The sequence below is a fragment of the Dermacentor andersoni genome, chromosome 10 (assembly GCF_023375885.2).
Source record: "Dermacentor andersoni chromosome 10, qqDerAnde1_hic_scaffold, whole genome shotgun sequence".
NCBI lineage: Eukaryota > Metazoa > Arthropoda > Arachnida > Ixodida > Ixodidae > Dermacentor > Dermacentor andersoni.
The window spans coordinates 62,503,164-62,525,899 of record NC_092823.1 but is presented as its reverse complement, the minus strand read 5'-3'; the positions used below and the strand labels follow the sequence as shown (position 1 = coordinate 62,525,899).

The 22,736-nt window shown below is 48.0% G+C and overlaps 1 protein-coding gene across 1 annotated transcript in view; it reads right to left on the bottom strand.

Annotated features, from left to right (window-relative positions):
• LOC126543458 (venom metalloproteinase antarease TserMP_A-like) overlaps nucleotides 1-22,736 on the bottom strand; it is a 49,439-nt gene that overhangs the window by 1,668 nt on the left and 25,035 nt on the right. Inside the window, exons 9-12 of the mRNA XM_072284885.1 lie at nucleotides 15,330-15,438; nucleotides 15,122-15,253; nucleotides 14,823-14,973; nucleotides 9,078-9,191 (exon numbers count right to left, since the gene is read on the bottom strand). Of these exons, the coding sequence (XP_072140986.1) occupies nucleotides 9,078-9,191; nucleotides 14,823-14,973; nucleotides 15,122-15,253; nucleotides 15,330-15,438 (506 nt within the window). The remainder of the gene's footprint in view (nucleotides 1-9,077; nucleotides 9,192-14,822; nucleotides 14,974-15,121; nucleotides 15,254-15,329; nucleotides 15,439-22,736) is intronic.

Below are 22,736 nucleotides of genomic sequence, written 5' to 3'. Positions count from 1 at the left end.
CGCACCTACAGTCACGGTTTCCCCAATCCAGTCCGTTGTCCTCCAGGAGTTGGAAAACATGGGTCTTCATACCATCTGCTCAGCCCATCACCCTGATACCCACCCAGCTTCTTCGGTTCCGCCTCGTCCTGCATCTTATTACCCACCACGTTTCCGCGACCCATTTGAATGGCGCACTGCTGACGACAAGCCCATTTGTTTTCACTGCCGTCGAATTGGGTACATTTCTCGGCACTGTCGCAGTCGCTGCAGTTCCACGACCCGGTCTCCTTATACTGCCTACTCTCGCCCTCCAGGTGGCGCTTTTCGTCCCTATGCCGCACGCTCCGATAATGCCACCACTGATTCTCCTGCGCCGAACCGCCACTAATCTCGTTCGCCTTCACCCCAACGACGACAATCTCGCTCTCCCCAGCTCCGTCGCTCCTTTTCGCCGACACCCTTCGGACGCCGTTCCCAGCCGCAAAACTAGACGATGCAGCACCTCAAGGTCACCTTGCATTGCTCCTTGAGCCGTCAAATCCTCTATCCCCTACAGACGTTGCCCACTCATATGCACCTTCTTGACGTGCAAGTCGACGGCGTTTCTGTATCTGCTCTTATAGACATTGGGACGCACTTGTCGGCAATGAGCGCTGACCTTTATAACCACCTGAAGACAATAATCACGCCCGCCACGACGCCTGCTGTCCGTGTCGCCGGTGGCCGAAGAGCCCCCGTAATTGGTATGTGTGCCGCTCGCGTCCCCTTCGCCGATCGAACCACTATCGTGCTATTCAGTCATCGCCCACTGTCCCCACGACATCATCATCAACATCAGCAGCAGCAGCAGCAGCATGGCTGCACCCACTGCAGGGCAAAGGCCTCTCCCAAACTTCTCCAACTACCCCGGTCATGTACTAATTGTGCCCATGTCGTCCCTGCAAACTTCTTAATCTCATCCGCCCACCTAACTTTATGCCACCCCCTGCTACGCTTCCCTTCCCTTGGAATCCAGTCCGTAACCCTTAATGACCATCGGTTATCTTCCCTTCTCATTACATGTCCCACCCATGCCCATTTCTTTTTATTGATTTCAACTAAGATTTCATTAACTCGCGTTTGTTCCCCCACCCAATCTGCTCTTTTCTTATCCCTTAACGTTACACCCATCATTCTTCTTTCCATAGCTCGTTGCGTTGTCCTTAATTTAAGTAGAACCCTTTTGGTAAGCCTCCAGGTTTCTGCCCCGTAGGTGAGTACTGGTAAGACACAGCTATTATGCACTGTTCTCTTGAGGGATAATGGCAACCTGCTGTTCATGATCTCAGAATGCCTACCAAACGCTCCTCAGCCCATTCTTATACTTCTCATTGTTTCCGTCTCATGATCTGGATCCGCGGTCACTACCTGCCCTAAGTAGATGTATTCCCTCACCACTTCCAGTGCCTCGCTACCTATTATAAATTGCTGTTCCCTTCCGAGACTGTTAAACATTACTTTAGTTTTCTGCAGATTAATTTTTAGGCCCACTCTTCCGCTTTGCCTCGACAGGCCAGTGAGCATGCATTGCAATTGATCCCCTGAGTTACTAAGCAAGGCAATATCATCAGCGAACGGCAAGTTACTAAGGTATTCTCCATTAACTCTTATCTCCAATTATTCCGAATTCAGGTCTCTGAATACCTCCTGTAAACACGCTGTGAATAGCATTGGCGAAGTCGTATCTCCCTGCCTGACGCCTTTCTTTATTGGAATTTTGTTGCTTTCTTTATGGAGGACTGCGGTGGCTGTAGAGCCGCTATAGATATCTTTCAGTATTTGTACATATGGCTCATCTAAACCCTGATTCCGTAATGCCTCCATAACTGCTGAGCTTTCGACAGAATCAAACGCTTTCTCGTAATCAATGAAAGCTATATATAAGGGTTGGTTATATTCCGCACATTTCTCTATCACCTGATAGTGTGAATATGGTCTATTGTTGAGTAGCCGTTACGGGATCCTGCCTGGTCGTTTGCTTGACAGAAGTCTAAGCTGTTCTTGATTCTGTTTGCGATTACGTTAGTAAATAGTTTGTAGGCAACTGAGAGTAAGCTGATCGGTCTATAATTTTTCAAGTCTTTGGCGTCCCCTTTCTTATGGATTAGGATTATCTTAGCGTTCTTCGAAGATTCTGGTACGCTCGAGGTCATGAGGCATTGCGTATACAGGGTGGCCAGTTTCTCTAGAAGAATCTGCCCACCATCGTTCAACAAATCTGCTGTTACCTGATCCTCCCCAGCTGCCTTCCCCCTTTGCATAGCTCCCAAGGCTTTCTTTACTTCTTCCGGCGTTACTTGTGGGATTTCGAATTCCTCTAGACTATCCTCTCTTCCGTCATCGTTGTGGGTGCTACTGGTACTGTATAAATCTGTATAGAACTCCTCCGCTACTTGAACTATCTCATCCATATTTGTAATGATATTGGCGGCTTTGTCTCTTGACGCATACATCTGATTCTTGCCAATTCCTAGTTTCTTCTTCAGTGCTTGTAGGCTTCCTCCGTTCCTGAGAGCATGTTCAATTCCATGCATATGATACTTCCTTATGTCAGCAGTCTTACGCTTGTTGATTAGCTTCGAAAGTTATGCCAGTTCTATTCTAGCTGTAGGGTTTGATGCTTTCGTACATTGGCGTTTCTTGATCAGATCTTTCGTCTCTTGCGATAGCTTACTGGTATCCTGTCTAACGAAGTTACCACCGACTTCTATTGCACAATCCTTAATGATGCCCACAACATTGTCGTTCATTGCTTCAACACTAAGGTCCTCTTCCTGAGTTAAAGCCGAATACCTGTTCTGTAACCCACGACATAATCCTCGGCTTAGACCTCCTCTCCGCACATTCTGCTTTCATCGATTGTTCCACCACTACTCTCCGCTTTTACCTGCCTGTTCTGGTTCCCGCTTAAGCACACCCCAGTCGCCTCACTTCCGTCGACTTTGTTCGCTTGCCACCTTCGGCACTGACTTACGTTGACTTAGTCTCATCCCCACCAGTGCGCGACGGTCACTATATCGTAGCTCCTATGCAAGGCGTCCTCCTTACACACGAGAGCACAGTACCTCATACAGTTTTATGACGTCCCATACAGACATCCCTTTTCGTGCGCTAAAAAACCTCGTTTATGGAATACCAACACGCCTTACCCTACGCTCTTTGGAGTTTTATCTATTACGGTGAATGGCGTCTGCCTGCCACTGCTCAATTTTGAATTGACAACACAAGTGCTGCCACGCGGGATGTCTCTGGCCCAGCTTTGCTCAGTCGAAGATCATTCAGTAGCATCTATTACAGTAGACGACAATTCAGCCGATCCTCCTCTACCATCGCAGTGGGCAACTTGTACCATCGCCGACTTACACAATATGATTGCGCCTGACTTGCCGTCCGAGCACGCTCGTGAGCTCTACCGCATTCTGTTTTCCTACCAGGATATTTTTTTACTTTAACGATCATCCTTTGACCCAAACTACAGCTGTTAAACATCGCATTAATACCGGTGATGCCCCTCCTATTCATCGTCGCCTGTATCGTGTGTCACCGGCTGAGCGTCAAGTTATTCACACAGAAGTTCGCAAAATACTTGCCAGGAACGTTATTGAACCGTGATGTAGTCCATGGGCGTCACCTGTGGTACTGGCAAAAAGGAAGGGTGTCTCGAGGCGTCTTTGCGTTGATTATCGGCACCTTAACAGGCTTACAAAATGACGTGTATCCCCTACCTCGGATTGATGACGCCCTTGACTGCCTCCACGGTGCTCGTTATTTCTCCTGTATTGACCTTCGTTCCGGCTACTGGCAGATTGCCGTGGACGATCTCCACCGTGAGAAGACTGCTTTTCAAACATCCGACGGTCTTTATCAATTCAAAGGGATGCAGTTCGGTATATGTAACGCTCCTGCCACTTTTGAACGAATGATGGGCTCCCTTCTTCACAGTTTCAAATGGTCCACGTGCCTTTGCTACTTGTACGACGTTATAGTATACTCCCCAACGTTCGCTACGCGCCTCGAGCGCCTCTCAGCAGTCCTGGACGTTTTTCGCCGGGCCGGTCTGCAACTCATCTCATCAAAGTGCCATTTCGGCCGTCGCCGGCTTACCGTCTTTGGACATCTCGTTGACGTGAACGGAGTGCAACTGGACCCAGACAAGATCCATGCTGTTACGCACATCCCTGTTCCGAAGCTTGTCAATAATGTGCGCAGCTTCATAGGCCTTGGTTGGTACTTCGGCCGTTTCGTAAAAAATTCGCGGCCATAGCACGACCACTAACCGAGCTTTTGAAAAAAGACGCCCCTTTCCGGTGGGGCGATAACAACGCCTCTGCATTCTCGAATCTGATCGACCTTCTCACAACGCCTTTGGTTCTGGCCCATTTCGATCCCTCTGCGCCTACCGAAGTCCGTACTGATGCCAGCTGTCACGGAATTGGCGCAGTATGGCACAACGCCAGCGCGGCAACGACCGTGTTATCGCTTACGCCAGCTGGCTCCTCTCACCCTAGAAGCGCAACAATTCCATCACTGAGCAAGAGCGTCTGGCCCTAGTTTGGTCGGTTGCGACGATCCACCCATACTTATATGGTTAACCGTTTTCCGTTGTGACAGACCATTACGCGCTTTGCTGGTTATGCTCACTAAAAGATCCTACAGGAAGACTTCGTCGCTGGGCCTTAGGCCTCCAAGAATATTCGTATTCTTTCACTTACAAATCTCGCCGATTACACAAGGACGCTGACTGCCTGTCTCGCTACCCGTTAGACGAGCCTGACGACGCGGACAGTAGTACCCCCAACAGCATTTTCTCTGTGTCTGCCTTCGCTAACATTCCCGATGAGCAGTACCGAGGCCTATCGCTGCAAGCACTCATCGAGCGTCTGCGCTCTACACCTGCCGACGCATCAGTTCGCCGATATGTCCTCCAGGGCGGCATTCTGTACCGAAGGAACTCCCTCCCTGACGGATCTGATCTTGTTCTTGTCATGCCAAAACATCTACGACAGTCTGTGCTCTTTGAGATGCATGACGCACCCACTGCAGGACATCGTGGGGTAACCCGCACGTACGACCGCGTCCGCCGCCGCTTCTATGCCGATGCCTGCCGATGCCTGTCTGTTTTCCGACGCCTGCCAGCGTCGGAAAACACCTCAGGTGCTACCTGCCGGTCATCTCCAGCCGATCTCCGTCCCTGTGGAACCGTTCTTTCGTTTCGGATTAGACCTCCTCGGTCCCTTTCCCACGTTATCCTCTGGGAACAAATGGGTAGCCGTCGCAACTGATTGCGCCACCCGATACGCTATCACGCAGGCTCTCCCTACCACTTGTGCCACTGACGTCGCGGACTTTCCCTTCTGCGACATTATCTTACTTCATGGCGCCCCGCGACAGCTGCTTACTGACCGTGGTCGTAACTTCGTGTCGAAGGTTATCGCCGACATTGTGCGTTCCTATTCCACTCAACACAAGCTAAGTACCTCATACCATCCTCAAACCAATGGCTTAGAGCGGTTACACCGTACTCTTACCGATATGCTGTCAAAGTACGTTTCCAAGGACCACCACGACTGGGATATTGCCCTTCCTTGCGTCACATTTGCGTGTAATTTTTCCCGGCACGACACCACCGGATTTTCTCCATTTTATCTACTGTGTGGTCGCAAAGCGACCTTGCCACTTGACACGGCACTTCCTCCTGCTGCGATCTCAACAAGCGAGTATGCGCGTGACGCCAACGCCCTCGCCGACCATGCACGCCAGCTTGCCCGTACTCGACTGATGGCCTCGCAAACCACTCAGCAGCGTCATTACAACGCCCGCCACCGTGGCGTACAGTTTTCACCTGGTGTGCTCGTGCTCCTGTGGTCGCCCTCTCGTCACGTCGGACTTTCAGAAAAGCTCCTTTCGCGATACACAGGGCCCTACCGCGTGCTGCGCCAGGTGACGCCTGTGACGTACGAAATTGCTCCTGTGAGTTCAACCTCGTCCGGAATCTAGTGATGCCGTGCACCACAGTAGGCTCAAGGCCTACTACACTGCTTCCGAGTCCAGCCTTTAGTCGCTCCGGGACGGCGCTTTTACCGCCGAGGGTAGTGCTACGGAACAGTATTTGCGATGATGAAGAGGCGAGCAGTGTGAAGACGACGACGACGATGAGAGGCTAGCGCGGGCTGGTGCCTCTTGGCCAACTGCGGCGTATTTCCTTGGTAATATACTTGTATATAGCTTTTCGTCGGCGTCTTTCTACGTAACAATATCAAAAAACATGCAGATTGCAGCATGATTTCTAAAAACTGCTTTTCTTTGTTGCGCTAAACAACCGACGCATCGCTAATACAGGCTCTTTTCTTCCATTCTAATATGACATGCGTCCATGATTTCTCTGGCCCAAGTATTGCCCCTCCTGCCTATGATTCGAATGCCGGAAAGAGTTGTCTCAACGGGACGGGACCTAGAATGCAGAGGGAAATACAAAAATAGGCTTTGTTAGGTACAGAGCGCTAATGTTCGCGCGCCCGATCGTTTACGCATCTTCTGTCTTCTGCCAACGGCGCACGTGACATATGGCATGGTTTGCTTCTTTCCAGAGGCAAGTTTCCATGGAGGTACCGAAATAGGTCGGCACAACCCAGCAAGGTTTCGTGCCGCAGAAAACGCAATAGGCACGTTTTATCTTTTTGCTACCTTCTTCAGCTTGTGCGCAACACTGTGAACGTAGCGCGCCAGTTCCGACTTTCTTGTTCTCATAACCTGCCCGAGGCATTTTATACCCTTCAGTTTCTGAAGGAGGATCTCTGAATGAGGGAAGCCAGCAGCCTGTAGGCGCTCATTCTGACAGTTGAAGCTCTCTTTAGCCCAGTAAACACAAGACTTCGGCAGCACCGACTCAAGACATCGTGTTGCGATCGCTCGTTTTATCACCTTACTATGTGCTGAATCATACGGCAAGAGTGCTTGACGAGCTCGGGGAGAGTATTTCCAGCAAATGTGCAGCCCACTAAAACATAATAAAATATAAACTGCAAGGTGTCTTGGCAGGAGTGACAATACTTTGGCCAGAGAAATCATGGAGGCATATCCTATCAGAAAAAATCAAACGCCTGTATTAGCAATACGTCGGTTGTTTTGCCTAGCAAAGAAAAGCAGATTTTAGAAATGATGCTGGAATCTATATGCTTCTTTCTTGTTCAACATGAACCAAAGCCCAGCAACAATGTTTGTTTGGTTACATTTACCTGCCAGAATTTGTGAAGTAAGCTGCTTTCGTATTTCTTGATTTATTGAATTCGGCCATTTCTTTAAATAATTTCTTCAAGTGGCCGTGCTGGCCTTACTCTGCTTGCATGGCTGGCCGCATAGGGAATATGTACGCGGCCTTTCATTATTTGGTGTTTGACTACTTTAAATTTGGTTCAATTTGGCACGTCCACCTCCAGGGCAAAATTTTGTCGTGTCGCACCAACAAACGAAGGAATGTGATGAAAAAACTTTAGCACGTAAATTTTAACGTCACCTGTTTACTAGGTGAATAAACCTTCACCCAAAGCTAACTAGCAGCAGGGAAATGCGGACAAGAAGAAGAAGGGGATGCCATTTTGTCGCAGTGCGAAAGGGAGAAGACGTACACAAAATACACAGGAGAAGCGGTGTTGAGGAGGTTCAGATTCTTGGATAGAAGGAGACGCGAGCGAGAAATGAGAAACACGGTGCGTTTGGCTGCAAAACAACACAGGCAAATGGACGCACCCTCACAGACAGATAGACCAGCGGCCCGAGCGTTTTATTTGTACCGCTTTGTGCGCACAGTGGTCTGAGGGTAATACCCTGTCGAGTTCCCTCCGAGGAGTTTCAGCGCTATCGTAAACGTGATATCGGTTTCGATTCGGAAATGATTTTACAGCGAGACTGCCGAGGATAGTGCGAGGGACATTTTCTTGTGGTGGTGATGGCTGGCATGCGAAGACCTGGGCCGCATCAAATACTAATATAGTAACAGCCAAAGTCGCGTATTGTTGCTTTCAAACGTATTTGTCAATGAAATTACTATAAAATAATTGTTGCCTTGCGTATATAAAGGATTTCTCGGTGGGGCGTTTATCCTGCGCTCGTGGCTGCCTCTCATTGCAAATTCCCACGCAGGCTCCATTGTATGCTGCTGCTGCTGCCTTCTAGCACTGTCATGGCTGGCTCTTTATGATTTCGTCTGACACAAACTAAAAGATGATGCCATGATCGTGCGAGGGAGCCTGTGTGGGCGACTTCGGTAATGTGAATTCCACTGCTCGAACAGAAGCGGAGGCAAAGAGCAGCGAGAATCAGTGCAATATCACGGCGAGGTAGCGACAGTGTGCTCCTCCGGTGAAGCGTTTCCCGTACTACAAGAGCAAGTGTAGGGGAAAGTGCATCGCGTGACCAGATTGCTTAGCTTTCCAAGTTCGAACTTCAACGCTCAGCCGCATTGCTGCCGTAAGCTGAACTAAACCAACGGAGGCAGATGCAACCTTTATGCACCAGACACGTTTGCGCCACGCGACTTCCTTCACAGTCCCGTTTTCGCGCGGGAGCACATCGAACTGCTCTAGACTGCTCTCAGCGTAGCAAAATCACTCCTGTACTGTCATTTTCTCACAGTGCTCTTAGTCCTCTTCCCCCATTGTGGCACAGCTACTCTTAAGAGAGCACTTTGGTGGCGCTTTTTCCTAGTACTTTCGTATTGTAAATGAATTGTAAATTGTAAATGGTAAATGAATTGTTAGTTCGACATGCATCTGGAAAGGAATTGTATATAATGATGAGTGCAATGTGTGCAAATAAGTAGGTGTCTACCGAAGTTTTTTATTTCGAGAATGACATGATTTAAAGAAAGAGGTCCAAATACGCCATAAACTAAGTTTCTACTGGGCTCGTGCTGGGGTGCACATATTAAAAAATTTTGTTCTGCTAATCCTTCCCAATTCTGAAAGACAAAAAACCGATGAACTTTGTAACGAATGGTTTTTCATACAACTTACTCGACCCTTCAAATGAAGCCTCCTGGACAAATATAATATACAAACCTTTCCTTTCCCACACGGCATTCCATCCAATATGAGAGCAACCAGGCAATTATCTATATTAGGTTCTGTTAAAAAGCAGCACTTCATTTTGCACTTGTTCTTAAGATCTGCAGGCTGAAAAGAGGAGGAAAGTTTTTACGCCATAGAATTTTCGTGCCCGCACGCAGAAAAGCAATCATCATCAATGGCACGCGTAAGCACTAATACCCCGCAAGCAAGCAAAACATGCAATGGCTCATAGCCCCGTAAGACAGAGGCTACAACCTTTCAGCAATGTGAAAGGAACAGTGCTCACATTCTTTGCAATAGCGCGTTACACATACAGAAGACCATGTCAAAAAAACGGCCGTGGCTTAGCTTGGTTAAGCCTGGTGATTGCGAAGCAATAGTGTGTTATTTTCGGTTCAGCTGGTAGTATGGCTGGTGGTAGTCTTGGGTTATGCTAGTGTTACGGCTTACAGTGAATCATCTAAGAGGAAGTTATCCGTCGAATCCGTGTATGCGGACAAGCATTTCCCTCACCAGCGTGCCCATTACAATATCTTCCAGTATCGATTGGCCTACGGTGCGGTAACACTCCATTTTCTCCGCGTCGTAAGATATGCCCACTCTGACCGTAGCGCCCCTGGTGAGAGGAGCGGGAGTTAGGCCGCCGTTGGTGGCTACCGCCTCGCCTCGCGACGGCGTGAGATGGGGCCCCGTTTTTACACAGCTGGTGTGACGTCACACCAACCGTAGCGCCCCTGGTGAGAGGAGCGGCAGTTAGGCTGCCGTTGGTGGCTACCGCCTCGCCTCGCGACGGCGTGAGATGGGGCCCCGTTTTTACACAGCTGGTGTGACGTCACTCTAGGTCACGTGGTGTGACGTCACGCAGCGAGGTCACGCTAAAGGTCAATGGTGCCTACCACCGCCTCGCCACGGAGTGCAACCTAAAGTAGTATTGCTTCGCAATAAAACTGTCATCGGCTGCCTCAGAGAAACCTTGTTCGGCGGTGCTGAGCATGAGTTGCGATGGGGAGGATACGCGTGGATAAAACTACCGAAGAGCAGCTCGCTTTCCAAGAGCAACGGTGCCAACTTAGACGCGAGCACAACGGCAGTTCGCGGCGAACACCACCGAAGGTCGCGACCGAGAGGCCGACCGGGACGACGGGGGTCGAAAATCGGTGAATGCGGCAAAGAGACGCCAAAGTCTTTTCGATGTGCAAAGGTTCATGGCTGCTCACTTTGCGTGGATTAGTTGCGATGACACGACCCGTTGTCGTGAAACATCAGTCTCCCTTCACGTCCAATGGAGCGCCACTGACAATCGCCTCCCAGATTTTTTCCTGCTCTAGAGATGATACGAGATCAATGACATTGTCGATCCATGAACGCCTTTTCAACATCTCGCCAAGGAGTCAGCGTGTATTATATGTTTTTCAAGGTGCCATTCGAGATGCATGAGGATCATTCGTTCTATGACCTTCCCGACGTACCTGGCGAGGGCTGTAGGCCGATATGATGCCAGTTCCACCGGAGACTTTTCTAATTTTAGCAGTGGTACCAGACCGCTGCTGGTGTGGGGCGCAGGTAGAACACTGCACTTCTAGTTAGAAGGTCGTGATATCGAATCTTCCTCAAGAGCAATAGGTTTTAAGGTTTGGAGTGGCGTATGATAGCGGCAAAAAGCTTGCCGAGAGCCAGTGGAGCTAGAATGATCAAGACGCCACCAAATTAGGAAGGACCACAAAGCTTAAACCAAGACACAGGAATTTGCTTCCCTGGTGCAGTATTTGGCCCCTACCTACCTCATGAGTCCTGCAATTAACCAATGGTCTTCTGTCCCCAGTGGCTTCGGAGCATCTGCCAAGGAGGCAGTCAGACCTGGGACGTGACAGATGGCGCTAAGATTATCTGGATCCTGAGAGGCTTCCTTGGAAAATGAACCTAGCAACGTTTATCGCGCGAACCCTCTCAGTCGAAGCTGCCTTAGCAAATTTCTTTGAGGAATAATTAGATAGTGCCTGGGATATTGTGTGCCTTAATGAGGTTAGAAAAACCGGTGAGGCTTAAACCGTGTTGACTAATGGCCGCTTCTTCTGGTACAAAGAGAATACGCGGTAGGATTCTAATCCATGAGGACAGGGCGGCCAACATCGATGAATTTTAGAGCATTGATGAGAGGGTAGCACTCAGAACAACGCTGCATAGGAAGTACAAAATAAAGGTAGCACAAGCCTACGCGCGAACCTCCAGTTACGATGTTGAAGATACAGAACTGTTTTTTGAACATTTTGATTTAGCGATGAGAAAGGTGCAAACTCAATATACTGTTGTGATGGGGACAACAATGGAAATTTGGGAAAAAAGAGGTTGGAGAGCACTAATTGGCATCTATGGCATCGATTCTAAGAACACAAGGTGAGAGATGTTGGTAGAATTCGCGGAATGGAATATGCTCCGAATAATGGATACCTTGTTCAGGAAGCGCTTTAACAGGAAGTGGACTTGGAAAGCGCTAATGATGAAACAAAAATGTAGATTTCGTACGCTCTGCCGATCGCAGCATAGTTTCGGCTTGTGGGAGTGTTATGAGGATGAAGTGCAGAAACCATGGGTTAATGAAGTCTAGCGTTCCTCCCAACTTGAAGAGAGAAAAAGTAAAATTAGTCAAGAAGAAAGAGGCACACCTAGACGCGTGTGTGTGTGTGTGTGTGTGTGTGTAGTGATTATTAGGTGAAGGGAAGAGAGAAGTGCAGTGCCGTAACTGTCTCTCAAAGGAGGACACCTCAACAGCACTGCACAGGGTAGGGGAAATGGGGAGAAAAAGATTAGAGAGAGAATGAAAGAGAGCGGGAAAAAAAAAAAAGACAAGAGGGTTGAAAAAGAAGAAGCAATGCGGGGCTTATAGCCGCGCTCTCAGTTGTGTTTCGACAAAAAAGTCGAGAAGGGCAGCAAACGCTCTCTTGGCGATGGAGGCGTGGGCTGCGGGAAATAGGAGTTCTGTCTCCGTGGTGCAGGGTAGACCCACACGACGATAGGATGTACAGAGCGCGGTGCGCTCAGCGTCGAACGATGGGCATCGCAGCAGGAGATGTGCGAGCGTCTCATCCTCGCCGCATTCCGCACATGCGGGGCTGCCAGTTCCGCGCAGTCTGTACGATCGGGCGGCCGTGCTGTAGCAGCCGACGCGGAGACGGAGAAGAAAGGAGCGGTCCCAGCGGGAGAGGCCGGCGCGGGGGAGGAGGCGAGGGGGTGTCCCCGCCGCAACACGTGAGTCAGGGTGATGCGCGCGGAGGGTGCGCGTGATAGTCGTCCTGGCCACGTCGAAGCACACCTAGACGCAGTAAGGGTTTCATGTATCACTTCCACAGATTTTAATATTAGTGAACTGCTATACGTCCGAAGTAAGGCAGTGTGGCCCCAGTGTAAAACAAACACAGCCGCTGTTCTTTGCTACCGCAGGAATCTCTGGCTTCCATCATTTAGAAGACCCAACTTGTGGTCTGATGTAAATAATGAGGGAGTAACCTGGCCTTTGAATTTATCCTGGAGCTTCTCTATATATCGTGGTGAGCGTTGAAGTCCACTGTTATTATACAATGACCTGGCACCGCACCCATTATATCGTTTAGTCTTTTGCAATAGAACTCACTTGCTGGGGAAACGTAGATACCAATAAGTATAAAAAACAGCCGAGGAAACCGGGACGATCGGTTGCCTTTCTTCTCGTTTTACAGCGAGAGCTTGTATATGACTAACCTTAAATAATTGTTTCGGCGTCCGGCAACAGAACCTGACTTAGCGATTTCTAACACACGCATGCGCGTGCAGTGCGGCGGTGCGTATGTAAATATGCGGAACAGTTTAGAAAGCTTGCCATAAACGATAGCGTGACGCAAAGTTTATGGCAGTATATAAGTAGGAGAGGGATAGCGTCTAAAAACAGCTGCATTATCGGTGGGACGGACACGGCTAGTTCTTACACCCGAAGAACAACATGTGTACTACGAGTGCCCAAAGGAACAGCAACGAGAATGTAAACGACGCTGGCGCGAAACGACCACCAATGAAGAACGTTCCCCCGATGGCGAAGAAAAATGACTATCCCGAGTGCGGGTACTTCCGAAAGAGGAACGACGGCAGAATCACAACGCAAAAAAATGACAACCATTGCACTCTGTGAAAATGGTATGACAGCGAAAGCACTGTGCTTTTCGTTTGAGAGCTTTGACTGTCGTCAGCGTTCGCTGCGATTCCATGGTCACAACGTGAAACGGTTGTCATTCTTTTTTCACAGTTAACACACATATTGGTTATCGTCGTGTGGCCATATGGGCTGAGCGAAATTAGTCAGGTTCTTGCGAATATAAACCGAAACCTTTCCACTCCAGGCACACGAGGCCAAGGCAAAAGGTCCTCGCACTGATTGTTTTATGGTAGGCGATAATTTCGGTTGACCTTTGAAGGCTTTCGAGAACTGTAATTATGGCATATAACTCTAGCAAAGCGCTTCAAGCTGTTGGTATCAGCAGCTTGTCCAAAAAAACACGAATAACACTGACCAGTGAGCTGGGCATGACGACAGTTTGTTGATCTCGATCCACCAATATGTCGGAAACAGACTAAATGTGCTTTGCTAACGCAGTCACAAGTCGTTTAGTGACGGCATGTAGCCTTGACAGTTCAGGCGAAGCGTCAGCTGTCGTTTTTTTTTTTTGCAAACCTGTGTTGTCCGTACAGCCGAGTGCGTTTGACCTGGGGGGGCAAACGGGCTGATTTTTAAGTGTATGCACCGGCTGGCTACAAGGTGCTTGAGTAAAACGTAAACTAAATGGCACGGAGGAGACATGTGCTATAACAAAACAAAGCAAAAACTGAATAAACAGCGTGGACGTGAGTGCGAACGGGGTCAAGAATCTTAGACAGTGGTTAATGTTCACTAGCATGAAGACTACTTCCAATAATGAAATCGTACTGGATGATTTGGTGTAAACTTCTGAATGGAAGTCAGCGCAAGTACACAGTGAATAACATGCCTGTTAAAGGAAATCCACTTCGTTTCCCCGATGCCTAGCGGCGGTGAGGTGAAATGTACAATAAATTGTATTTCCTAATCCGTTTGTATTGCGCAAAGTGCCTCTATCTATTGCCATGTTCGTGTACAAATATCTATTAAATGTTTACATGCTCCATTTTTTGATCAATTATAAACTGTGGCATAATTTCGTGGTGAAGCAGTTTTTTTACAGTTCTTTTTTTGGCGCGCCTCACCGTGAAATAAATTCATCTTTGAGAGGCAAGTATTTTTTATCCTTATATTTTACTTCTGGTGCTGCTTCTTTATGACATTTCCTTCTCAATATCATTCTTTCTTGATTTTAAGCCCTCTGATGTGATTGGCGCAACTGCTGATAAATGCTGCCATCCTCAGCATTCACAAACTCTTGGATATTCTTCCAAATAGAAAGTGTGATTAAGCTCGCTTCTTGTTATGTTAACGTTTGTTCTTTAGTTTCTTTTCTTGCTTGGTTACTCTTATATATTCGATATTTTTCTGAAGAGTAAATCAGCACACTTGGATTTTCACCCGACAACACTAGGAGATTGCCTCCTATTTTTAATTGAAACGCGTTTTTCTGTTTATTGAGGTATCCTTTGAGGTATCGAAATAAATTACTTAGCGATGCAAATCCTGGTCAAAAGGTGGGTTGTAAATTTTTTGGTGAGATCGGATGCACGCAAATTAAAGGTTACGCTTACCTTTTTGTAGAAGATATCCTTTCGTGTCGTAAATTTTTTCATTAGCTTCCTGCAGTAGCGCTGCTCACTCACTTTTTGACCAGGAACATACTTATACCGGGACATGTAGTCTGTGTGTGCCACTATTTTTGGGCATTCTCGGGGCATCTCCCTACAAGAAAATGAATCACTCGTTATTCCACGCCAGAACTTCGGTTGATGGCAAAAAAATAGTATTGCATTCTTAAGATTCCTCCGGCCCCTACATCAAGTCATTAGACATTTCGAAAGAAAAAGTTAACTGAAGAGCCGTGGCTCACTTTAAAGATGATCGTATCTTTTCTTCACTACAATCCGAAAGCCGAAACTTTTTGGTTCCTCCATCCGCGTAACTCATGAGAAATCCTTCTGACCAGGGACATCTAGGTGTATCGTCGTGTGGCGACCCAAGCCTGCAAGGTGTTAAGGCGATTTAGTATTCAGTTAGCAGCTTTTGTCTTCTTTGATCTTTCAGAGCTGTGTACTTACACATGTCCGAGTTCGTGAGCCATCATACCAACTCCCCGGTAAGCAGTGGCAACATCTTCGCTTAATGAGACTGCCTTTTTAGTGCAGGGAGGCCCTGTCATGGCAAGTCCTAAACGTGATTTAAAAAAGTCAGTTCTGAAAATTTGATCTCAAATTTAGCATAGAGAAAAAGCAGATTGCGTCAAAAGATTGAAAATTATCAAATAAAAAGAACCTACAGCAGAGATTGCCAGCACCCAAACGTTTTAATATATAGAAATGAGCAAAGTGAACATTTATTTTTCACATAATTTTCTAAATGCGCAGCTTTAAATGGCTTCCATAATGCTTACATTACAATTCTGCCATTGATAATAATGAGGCATTTGTCGGGATATCGGTTCAACGAAATAGATTTCTGTCATAACAAATCTTATCGCACAGCGCTTGACGCGCCTGCATGTATGGGAAGTTTCTGGAATCTTATCGATGGTTCTATCCGCTGCCTGTCACTAAACCTGGTGTAATCTGATTGGAAGTATGTGCGACGCGAATAGCGTAGAACTGTGGAACACATGCGGGTCCCAGCGCTTACTCTGGAACATTCGACTACTGATGTATAAAAGCCGACGCGCTTGACCGGCTGACAAAATTTTCCACCATCGCCGACTGTGTTCGCCGCTACCATTGTGCTGTAAGTGTAGCTTGTTTTTGCGGGCACAGATTCGCCCAATAAATGTTAATTTTGACTTACACAATATTATTTCTGTATTCCTTAACGTCACTACCAAGTGACATCTGGTGGAGGTGCTGGGTAGTGACGTTAAAGAGCAGAGTAACAATAGTGTGAAAAACAAAACTAACGTATGCTAAACTAGTCCTATGCTAGCCGGTCGCTGTCAAAAGCGGAAAGGAATTATTCCACAACTGAAAAAGGATGCCTCGCCATCATTTGGGCTACAGCAAAATTCCGCCCTTACCTAAGTGGCAGGCCACTCAAAGTCGTCAGCGATCATCACGCGTTATGTTGGCTAGCCAACATAACGGACCCTTCAGGACGGTTGGCGCGGTGGAGCCTCAGACTGCAAGAATATGACGTCATGGTAGTCTACAAGTCCAGACAAAAACACTCTGACAGCGACTGCCTATCACGCGCCCCCATCGATCCCCCTCCGCAAGATGACGAGGACGACGACGCCTTTCCTGGAATAATAAGCGCGGAAGACGTCACTAAACAGCAACGAGCAGACCCGGAGCTAAAAGGCCTCGTCGAGTATTTGGAAGGGAACACCGACATCGTTCCAAGGGCATTTAGGCGCGGATTGTTTTCGTTCACGCTACAAAACAACCAGCTTTGGAAGAAGAACTTCTCACCTGTCCGCACCAACTACCTTCCTGTTCAGTCTGCGCTGAGTCCAGACGTACCGCACGCCCTACATGACGATGCAGCCGCTGGGCACCTCGGATTCTCACGGACGCTGTCGAGGTTACAGGGAAGGTATCACTGGCCACGTCTGACCGCCGACGGCGCCCGTTACGTGAAGACATGCCGAGACTGTCAGCGACGCAAGACACCACCGACAAGGCCAGCAGGATTACTAGAGCCGATGGAACCTGTTTGCCGACCATTTTCAGCAGATCGGGATGGATTTGTTGGGACCGTTTCCGACGTCAACACTCGTAAATAAGTGGATCGTCGTGGCGACGGACTGTCTCACCCGCTTCGCTGTAACTAAAGTTCTACCGAAAGGCAGCCGAATTTTTTACGTCGAGAACATCGTTCTGCGACATGGTGTCCCAGAAGTCCTCATCACCGACAGAGGAACAGCCTTTACAGCAGAGCTTACCCAAGCCATTCTGCAATACAGCCAGACAAGCCACAGGAGCACAACTGCTTACCACCTGCAGACACGGGTCTCACGGAGCGCCTGAACAAGACTCTCGCCGACACTGTCGACATGCTAGCAATGTACGTCGACGTCGAGCGCAAGACGTGGGACGCGGTCCTGCCGTACGTAACCTTTGCTTACAACACGGCGGTTCAAGAAATACAGATCCCACCGTTCAAGCTGGTTTACGGCAGGAACCAGACGACGACTCTCGACGCCATGCTTCCGCACGTCACCGACGAAGAGAATCTTGACGTTGCTACCTATGTCTAGCGCGCCGAAGAAGCACGACTGTTCGCCCACCTTCGGATCAAGAACCAGCAGCTTACCGACAGCCGGCAATACAACCTCCGACGACGCTACGTCGAGTACGAGCCCGACGAACGTGTTGGGGTTTGGACCCCGATACTCTGACGAGGACTCAAGGAGAAACTATTACGACGCTATTTTAGACCCTACAAGATCACCAACGTATTGGCGAACTGGACTATGAGATCGTGCACGACGGCATTTTCCATTCACAGCGGCGTCGCACACGATTTGAAGTGGTCCACGTGGTGCGTCTTAAGCACTTTTACACACGCTGACGAGCTTCCTTATTTTTCTTTGTCTTTACTACGGGTGTTTTTGTTTATTACTTCCGTTTGTTTGCAGCATCGGGTCGATGCTTTTTAAGAGGGGGTATTGACACGTGTACTTGTTTATCTTTCCCGAGTGACCGCTTGTCACCGCCTAACAGATGTTATCGCACAGCGCATGACGCGCCTCCATGTATCGAAAGTTTCTGGAATGTTATTGATGTATCCATCCGGCTGTCTGTCACCGAACCTTGGGTAGTCTGATTCCAAGCATGGGCGACGCGAATAGTGTAGAACTTTGTGGAAGACACGCGGGTCCCAGCGATTACTCTGGAACATTCGACGACTGATGTATAAAAGCCGACGCGCTTGACCCGCTGATCAGATTTTCGACAATCGCCGACTGTGTTCGCCGCTGTCGTTGTGCTATAAGTGTAGCCTGTTTTTGTGGGCACAGGTTCACCCAAAAAAGTCAGTTTTCTTTTTCACAGTATTGCTACTGTTTTCTAACGTCACTACCACGTGACAATATATATGAAATGAAATTATTGGGGGGTTTTACGTGCCAAAACCAGTTTCTCATTGTGAGGCACGCGTAGTAGAGGACTCCGGAAATTATGACTACCTCGAGTTCTTTAACGTGCACCTAAATTTAAGCACACGGGTGTTTTCGCATTTTCGCCCCCATCTAAATGCGGCCGCCGTGAACGGGATTCGATACCGCGAACTCGTGCTCTGCTCAGCAGCCCAACACCATAGCCACTGAGAAACCACGGCGGGTATGACAATATATATATATATATATATATATATATATATATATATATATCAGAAACCCGGGTCCTAGTACGCTATTCAGGAGGCACAGCTGCGGGTCGCCTTTTTGATACCAAGCGCAAACTCGACTTCTTCACTGCGCCATGACAAAAACGCTCATGCGGGTTCAATTTGGGTCCATCCGAAGGAAGGATCGTCCAGATGCGCAATATATAAGGGAGAACGGGACAATGTGACAGAGTACAACAGGACAGAGTCACAAACACACACCCATACATAAAAATAAACCAGAACAAAAGAAAGCAAACTTTAGGTTGACAGGTACGGCTTCATCCGTACCACATGCACCACTTGGAGTAAGTGCTTGCGGTGACTGGAACTACTGTCCCTGTCGGGAACGACCTCGTAATTCACGTCGCTCAGACGGCGGATCACCCTCTACGGCCCAAAGTACCGTCGTAGGAGTTTTTCGGAGAGTCCACAATGGCGTATGGGTATCCAGACCCATACTTTGTCGCCGGGGGTGTAGAAGACGGACCTGTGTTGAAGATCATACCGTTTTGCATTTCGGGCTTTCTGAAGGTAGATACGTACGCGGGCAAGCTGTCTGGCTACCTCGGCGCTCAGCAAAATCGTCAACGTCGGTTGGTAGGTCGTCAAACTCGTGTGGCAGCATGCCATCTAGCGTTGTCATGGCGTCGCGACCATGGACGAAGCGGAACTGTGCCATTCCAGTAGCTTTTGTGAAGTGGTATTGTAGGCGAATGTTACGTCGGCAGTGAAGTCAGTTCCCTTGTCTGTGATGACTACTTTTCGGGCACCGCGCCTAAGAACGATGTTTTCAATGAAGAAATGAGCTGCTTCGGCTGCTGTGCCCCGCTGTGTAGCTTTCGTTTCCACGTAGCGCCTTAGGTAATCGGTGGCAACAATGATCCCTCTTACCGCTAACTCATTGATTGGCTTCTTATGTACCAGTTTCTTCCGTTCCCTCCTCAAGTCCAGGCTAATTCGAGTTCTTACCATCCTATGGTCACTGCAGCGCACCTTGCCAAGCACGTCTACATCTTGTATGATGCCAGGGTTCGCGCAGAGTATGAAGTCGATTTCATTTCTAGTCTCACCATTCGGGCTCCTCCACGTCCACTTTCGGCTATTTCGCTTGCGGAAGAAGGTATTCATTATCCGCATATTATTCTGTTCCGCAAACTCTACTAATAACTCTCCCCTGCTATTCCTAGTGCCTATGCCATATTCCCCCAGTGCCTTGTCTCCAGCCTGCTTCTTGCCTACCATGGCATTGAAGTCGCCCATCAGTATACTGTATTTTGTTTTGACTTTACCCATCGCCGATTCCACGTCTTCATAGAAGCTTTCGACTTCCTGGTCATCATGACTGGATGTAGGGGCGTAGACCTGTATAACCTTCATTTTGTACCTTTTATTAAGTTTCACAACAAGACCTGCCACCCTCTCGTTAATGCTATAGAATTCATGTATGTTGCCAGCTATGTTCTCATTAATCAGGAATCCGACTCCTAGTTCTCGTCTCTCCGCTAAGCCCCGGTGTGCCACGTGTCCGCTTTTTAGCACAGTATATGCTTCTTTTGGCCTCCTAACTTCACTGAGCCCTATTATATCCCATTTACTGCCCTCTAATTCCTCCAATAGTACTGCTAGTCTCGCCTCACTAGATACCGTTCTAGCGTTAAACATTGCCAGGTTCATATTCCAATGGCGGCCTGTCCGGAGCCAGGGATTCTTAGCACCCTCTGCAGCGTCGCAGGTCTGACTGCCGCCGTGGTCAGTTGCTTCGCAGCTGCTGGGGACTGAGGGCCGGGGTTGGATTGTTGTGTTCATATAGGACGTTGTGGCCAAGTACTGCACCAGGGTGGCCAATCCTGCTCTGGTGAGGGAGTGCGTTACCGGTTCTGGTCACCGGGTTCAGGCCACACTCCAGGCCTGTTTATGCAATTTTATCAACACGCGGATTTTTTTTTTTTGTAATCCGGTGGAAAATAGCGCGGCACCGGGATTCGAACCACGGACCTCTTGCACACGAGGCGGGTGTTCTACCTCTACGCCACTGCTGCACCCACATTTATACATATATATATATATATATATATATATATATATATATATATATATATATATATATATATATATATATATATATATATATATATATAATATATAATATATATATATATATATATATATATATATATATATATATTGTAGCTATCTTAGTCAACATAGGTTTATAAAAAACCTATATAGTAACGGGCGAACTTGTGCCCAGAGCTAAAGAAAATCCTTCTGTCGCCTGCGCAGCGAAAGCCGACCGAAAACGTTCTCTGCTGCGCGCCACTGTCCTTGAACGCCGCTTGCAGCCTCTCTTGGCGAAACCACGCGCGGTCATTTACCATCGGTTGCGCAGCTCCTCGGAGGGAGCTCCTGCGCACGCAGGCTGGCAGGCAGGTGCCCTCCGCTTGTCTTGATGGACGCTGGTGGTGTTTCACTTCGTCGCAAGGCTTGCGATCTCCAAATCAATCTGTGTGGTACTTGAATGCTGGCTATGTGGCGCTGTCCCACGTCGTAATGCCCATCGTCCCGATGCGTAAGAAAACCATGTACTTTGTACGTGTGGTAGATGAGATCATTTGCGTCACGGACGTCTTGCTGGGTGCTTCCATTTATCTCTCTTAATAAGGTTTCATGCACACAACATGCACGCGCTCCGTGAGGTTGCGTTGCCTTGAACGTTCCTGTCCAGCAGACTTGACTTCATATATAAGGTCACTAAGTCGGTGAAATACTTCATAGGGAACAAAATATCGACAAGGTAGTTTTTCTGACGGCCCACGACGTTGTACTAGTGTCCATATCCACACTTTTTCACTCGTTTCATATAGTGTTTCGCGATGTCGCTGGTTGCAGTGCCTTGCATCTATGGGTTGTTGGCGACGTATTCGGTAGCTTGCGAACTGGCGGCTTTCCTCTGCTCTTTGTAGGAACTCATCTAAATACGAAGGGTAATAATCATCATCTATCGGCAGCATAGCATCCAGTGTTGGAGTAACTTCACGGCCGTATACAAGGTGGAATGGTGTGACTCTGACTATCTCTTGCACGGCCCTGTTATAGGCAAAGGTGACGTAGGGTAAAATTTCATCCCACATCTTATGCTCAACATCGACATACATAAAGATCACGTCCGCGAGAGTTCGATTCAGGGCTTTAGTTAGACCATTGCTTTGAGGATGATAGGCGGTAGTTGTCCTATGATATTGGAAGTGTTTATTGGAATTTGGATCTCAGATCGCCTCACGGCTTCCTGGAAAGCTGCAAGAGTAGTTCTAACCTTTAAACCTGGCAAGATACCTTTGTCTTTGCATTCATTTCATCGAGAAAGCCTTACAAGCTGCATCTAGAGAGCAATAGAGAAAATGATTGAGGCCAGGCTTCAGTTGTGGATCGAAAATGCCCAGACGTTGTGTGGTAACATCAGCGGGTTCCGCATACCGCCTTGCGTTATGGACGTGATTGGGGATCTGGTCAAACATATAGAGCACACAGGACAACGTGAAAAATTACTGTCGCTGTGTTTTTTGATATTAAGACGTCTTTTGATACAGCAAGTCTCATTCATATTTTGCACACCTAGTGAAATACATATGACAGAACACTAAAACGGTAATCCTCACTGGCATTTACAATGGCGTCTTCTGCCTAGGAAATGGTTGCCTGAAACGTAATAAAGCAATTTAACTCGGCATGGCTGGAGTTCCTGCCGCCTCGGGGCAAAGGTAGCACCCATAGCGCGATGTGTGCGCGAGTATCTCAGCAGTTCAGTTCTTGTGCCTGCAATCAGCCTTGGTGATCAGCTGTGTATTTCTGAACATTCGTTTCACTCATGTGACCCTACTTCGGCATTCTCACTGTATATTTAAGGCGTGGTTTAGCAGTACTGAATATTTGCAAAACACATGACGATACCAACAGCGTGGTTGCTCTTCTGCTACAGTGTAAGTTGTGTTATTCACTCTGACAAGCGTTCCAAATGTTATCTTTCAATACATTTCTCGGCTACATAGTTTGTTGGACGAAGTTTCCGGCCATCATTGAAACAGTTTTATTAGCAATAAAGGACACCGTGTCATGTGAATCACACTTGTCGAGGG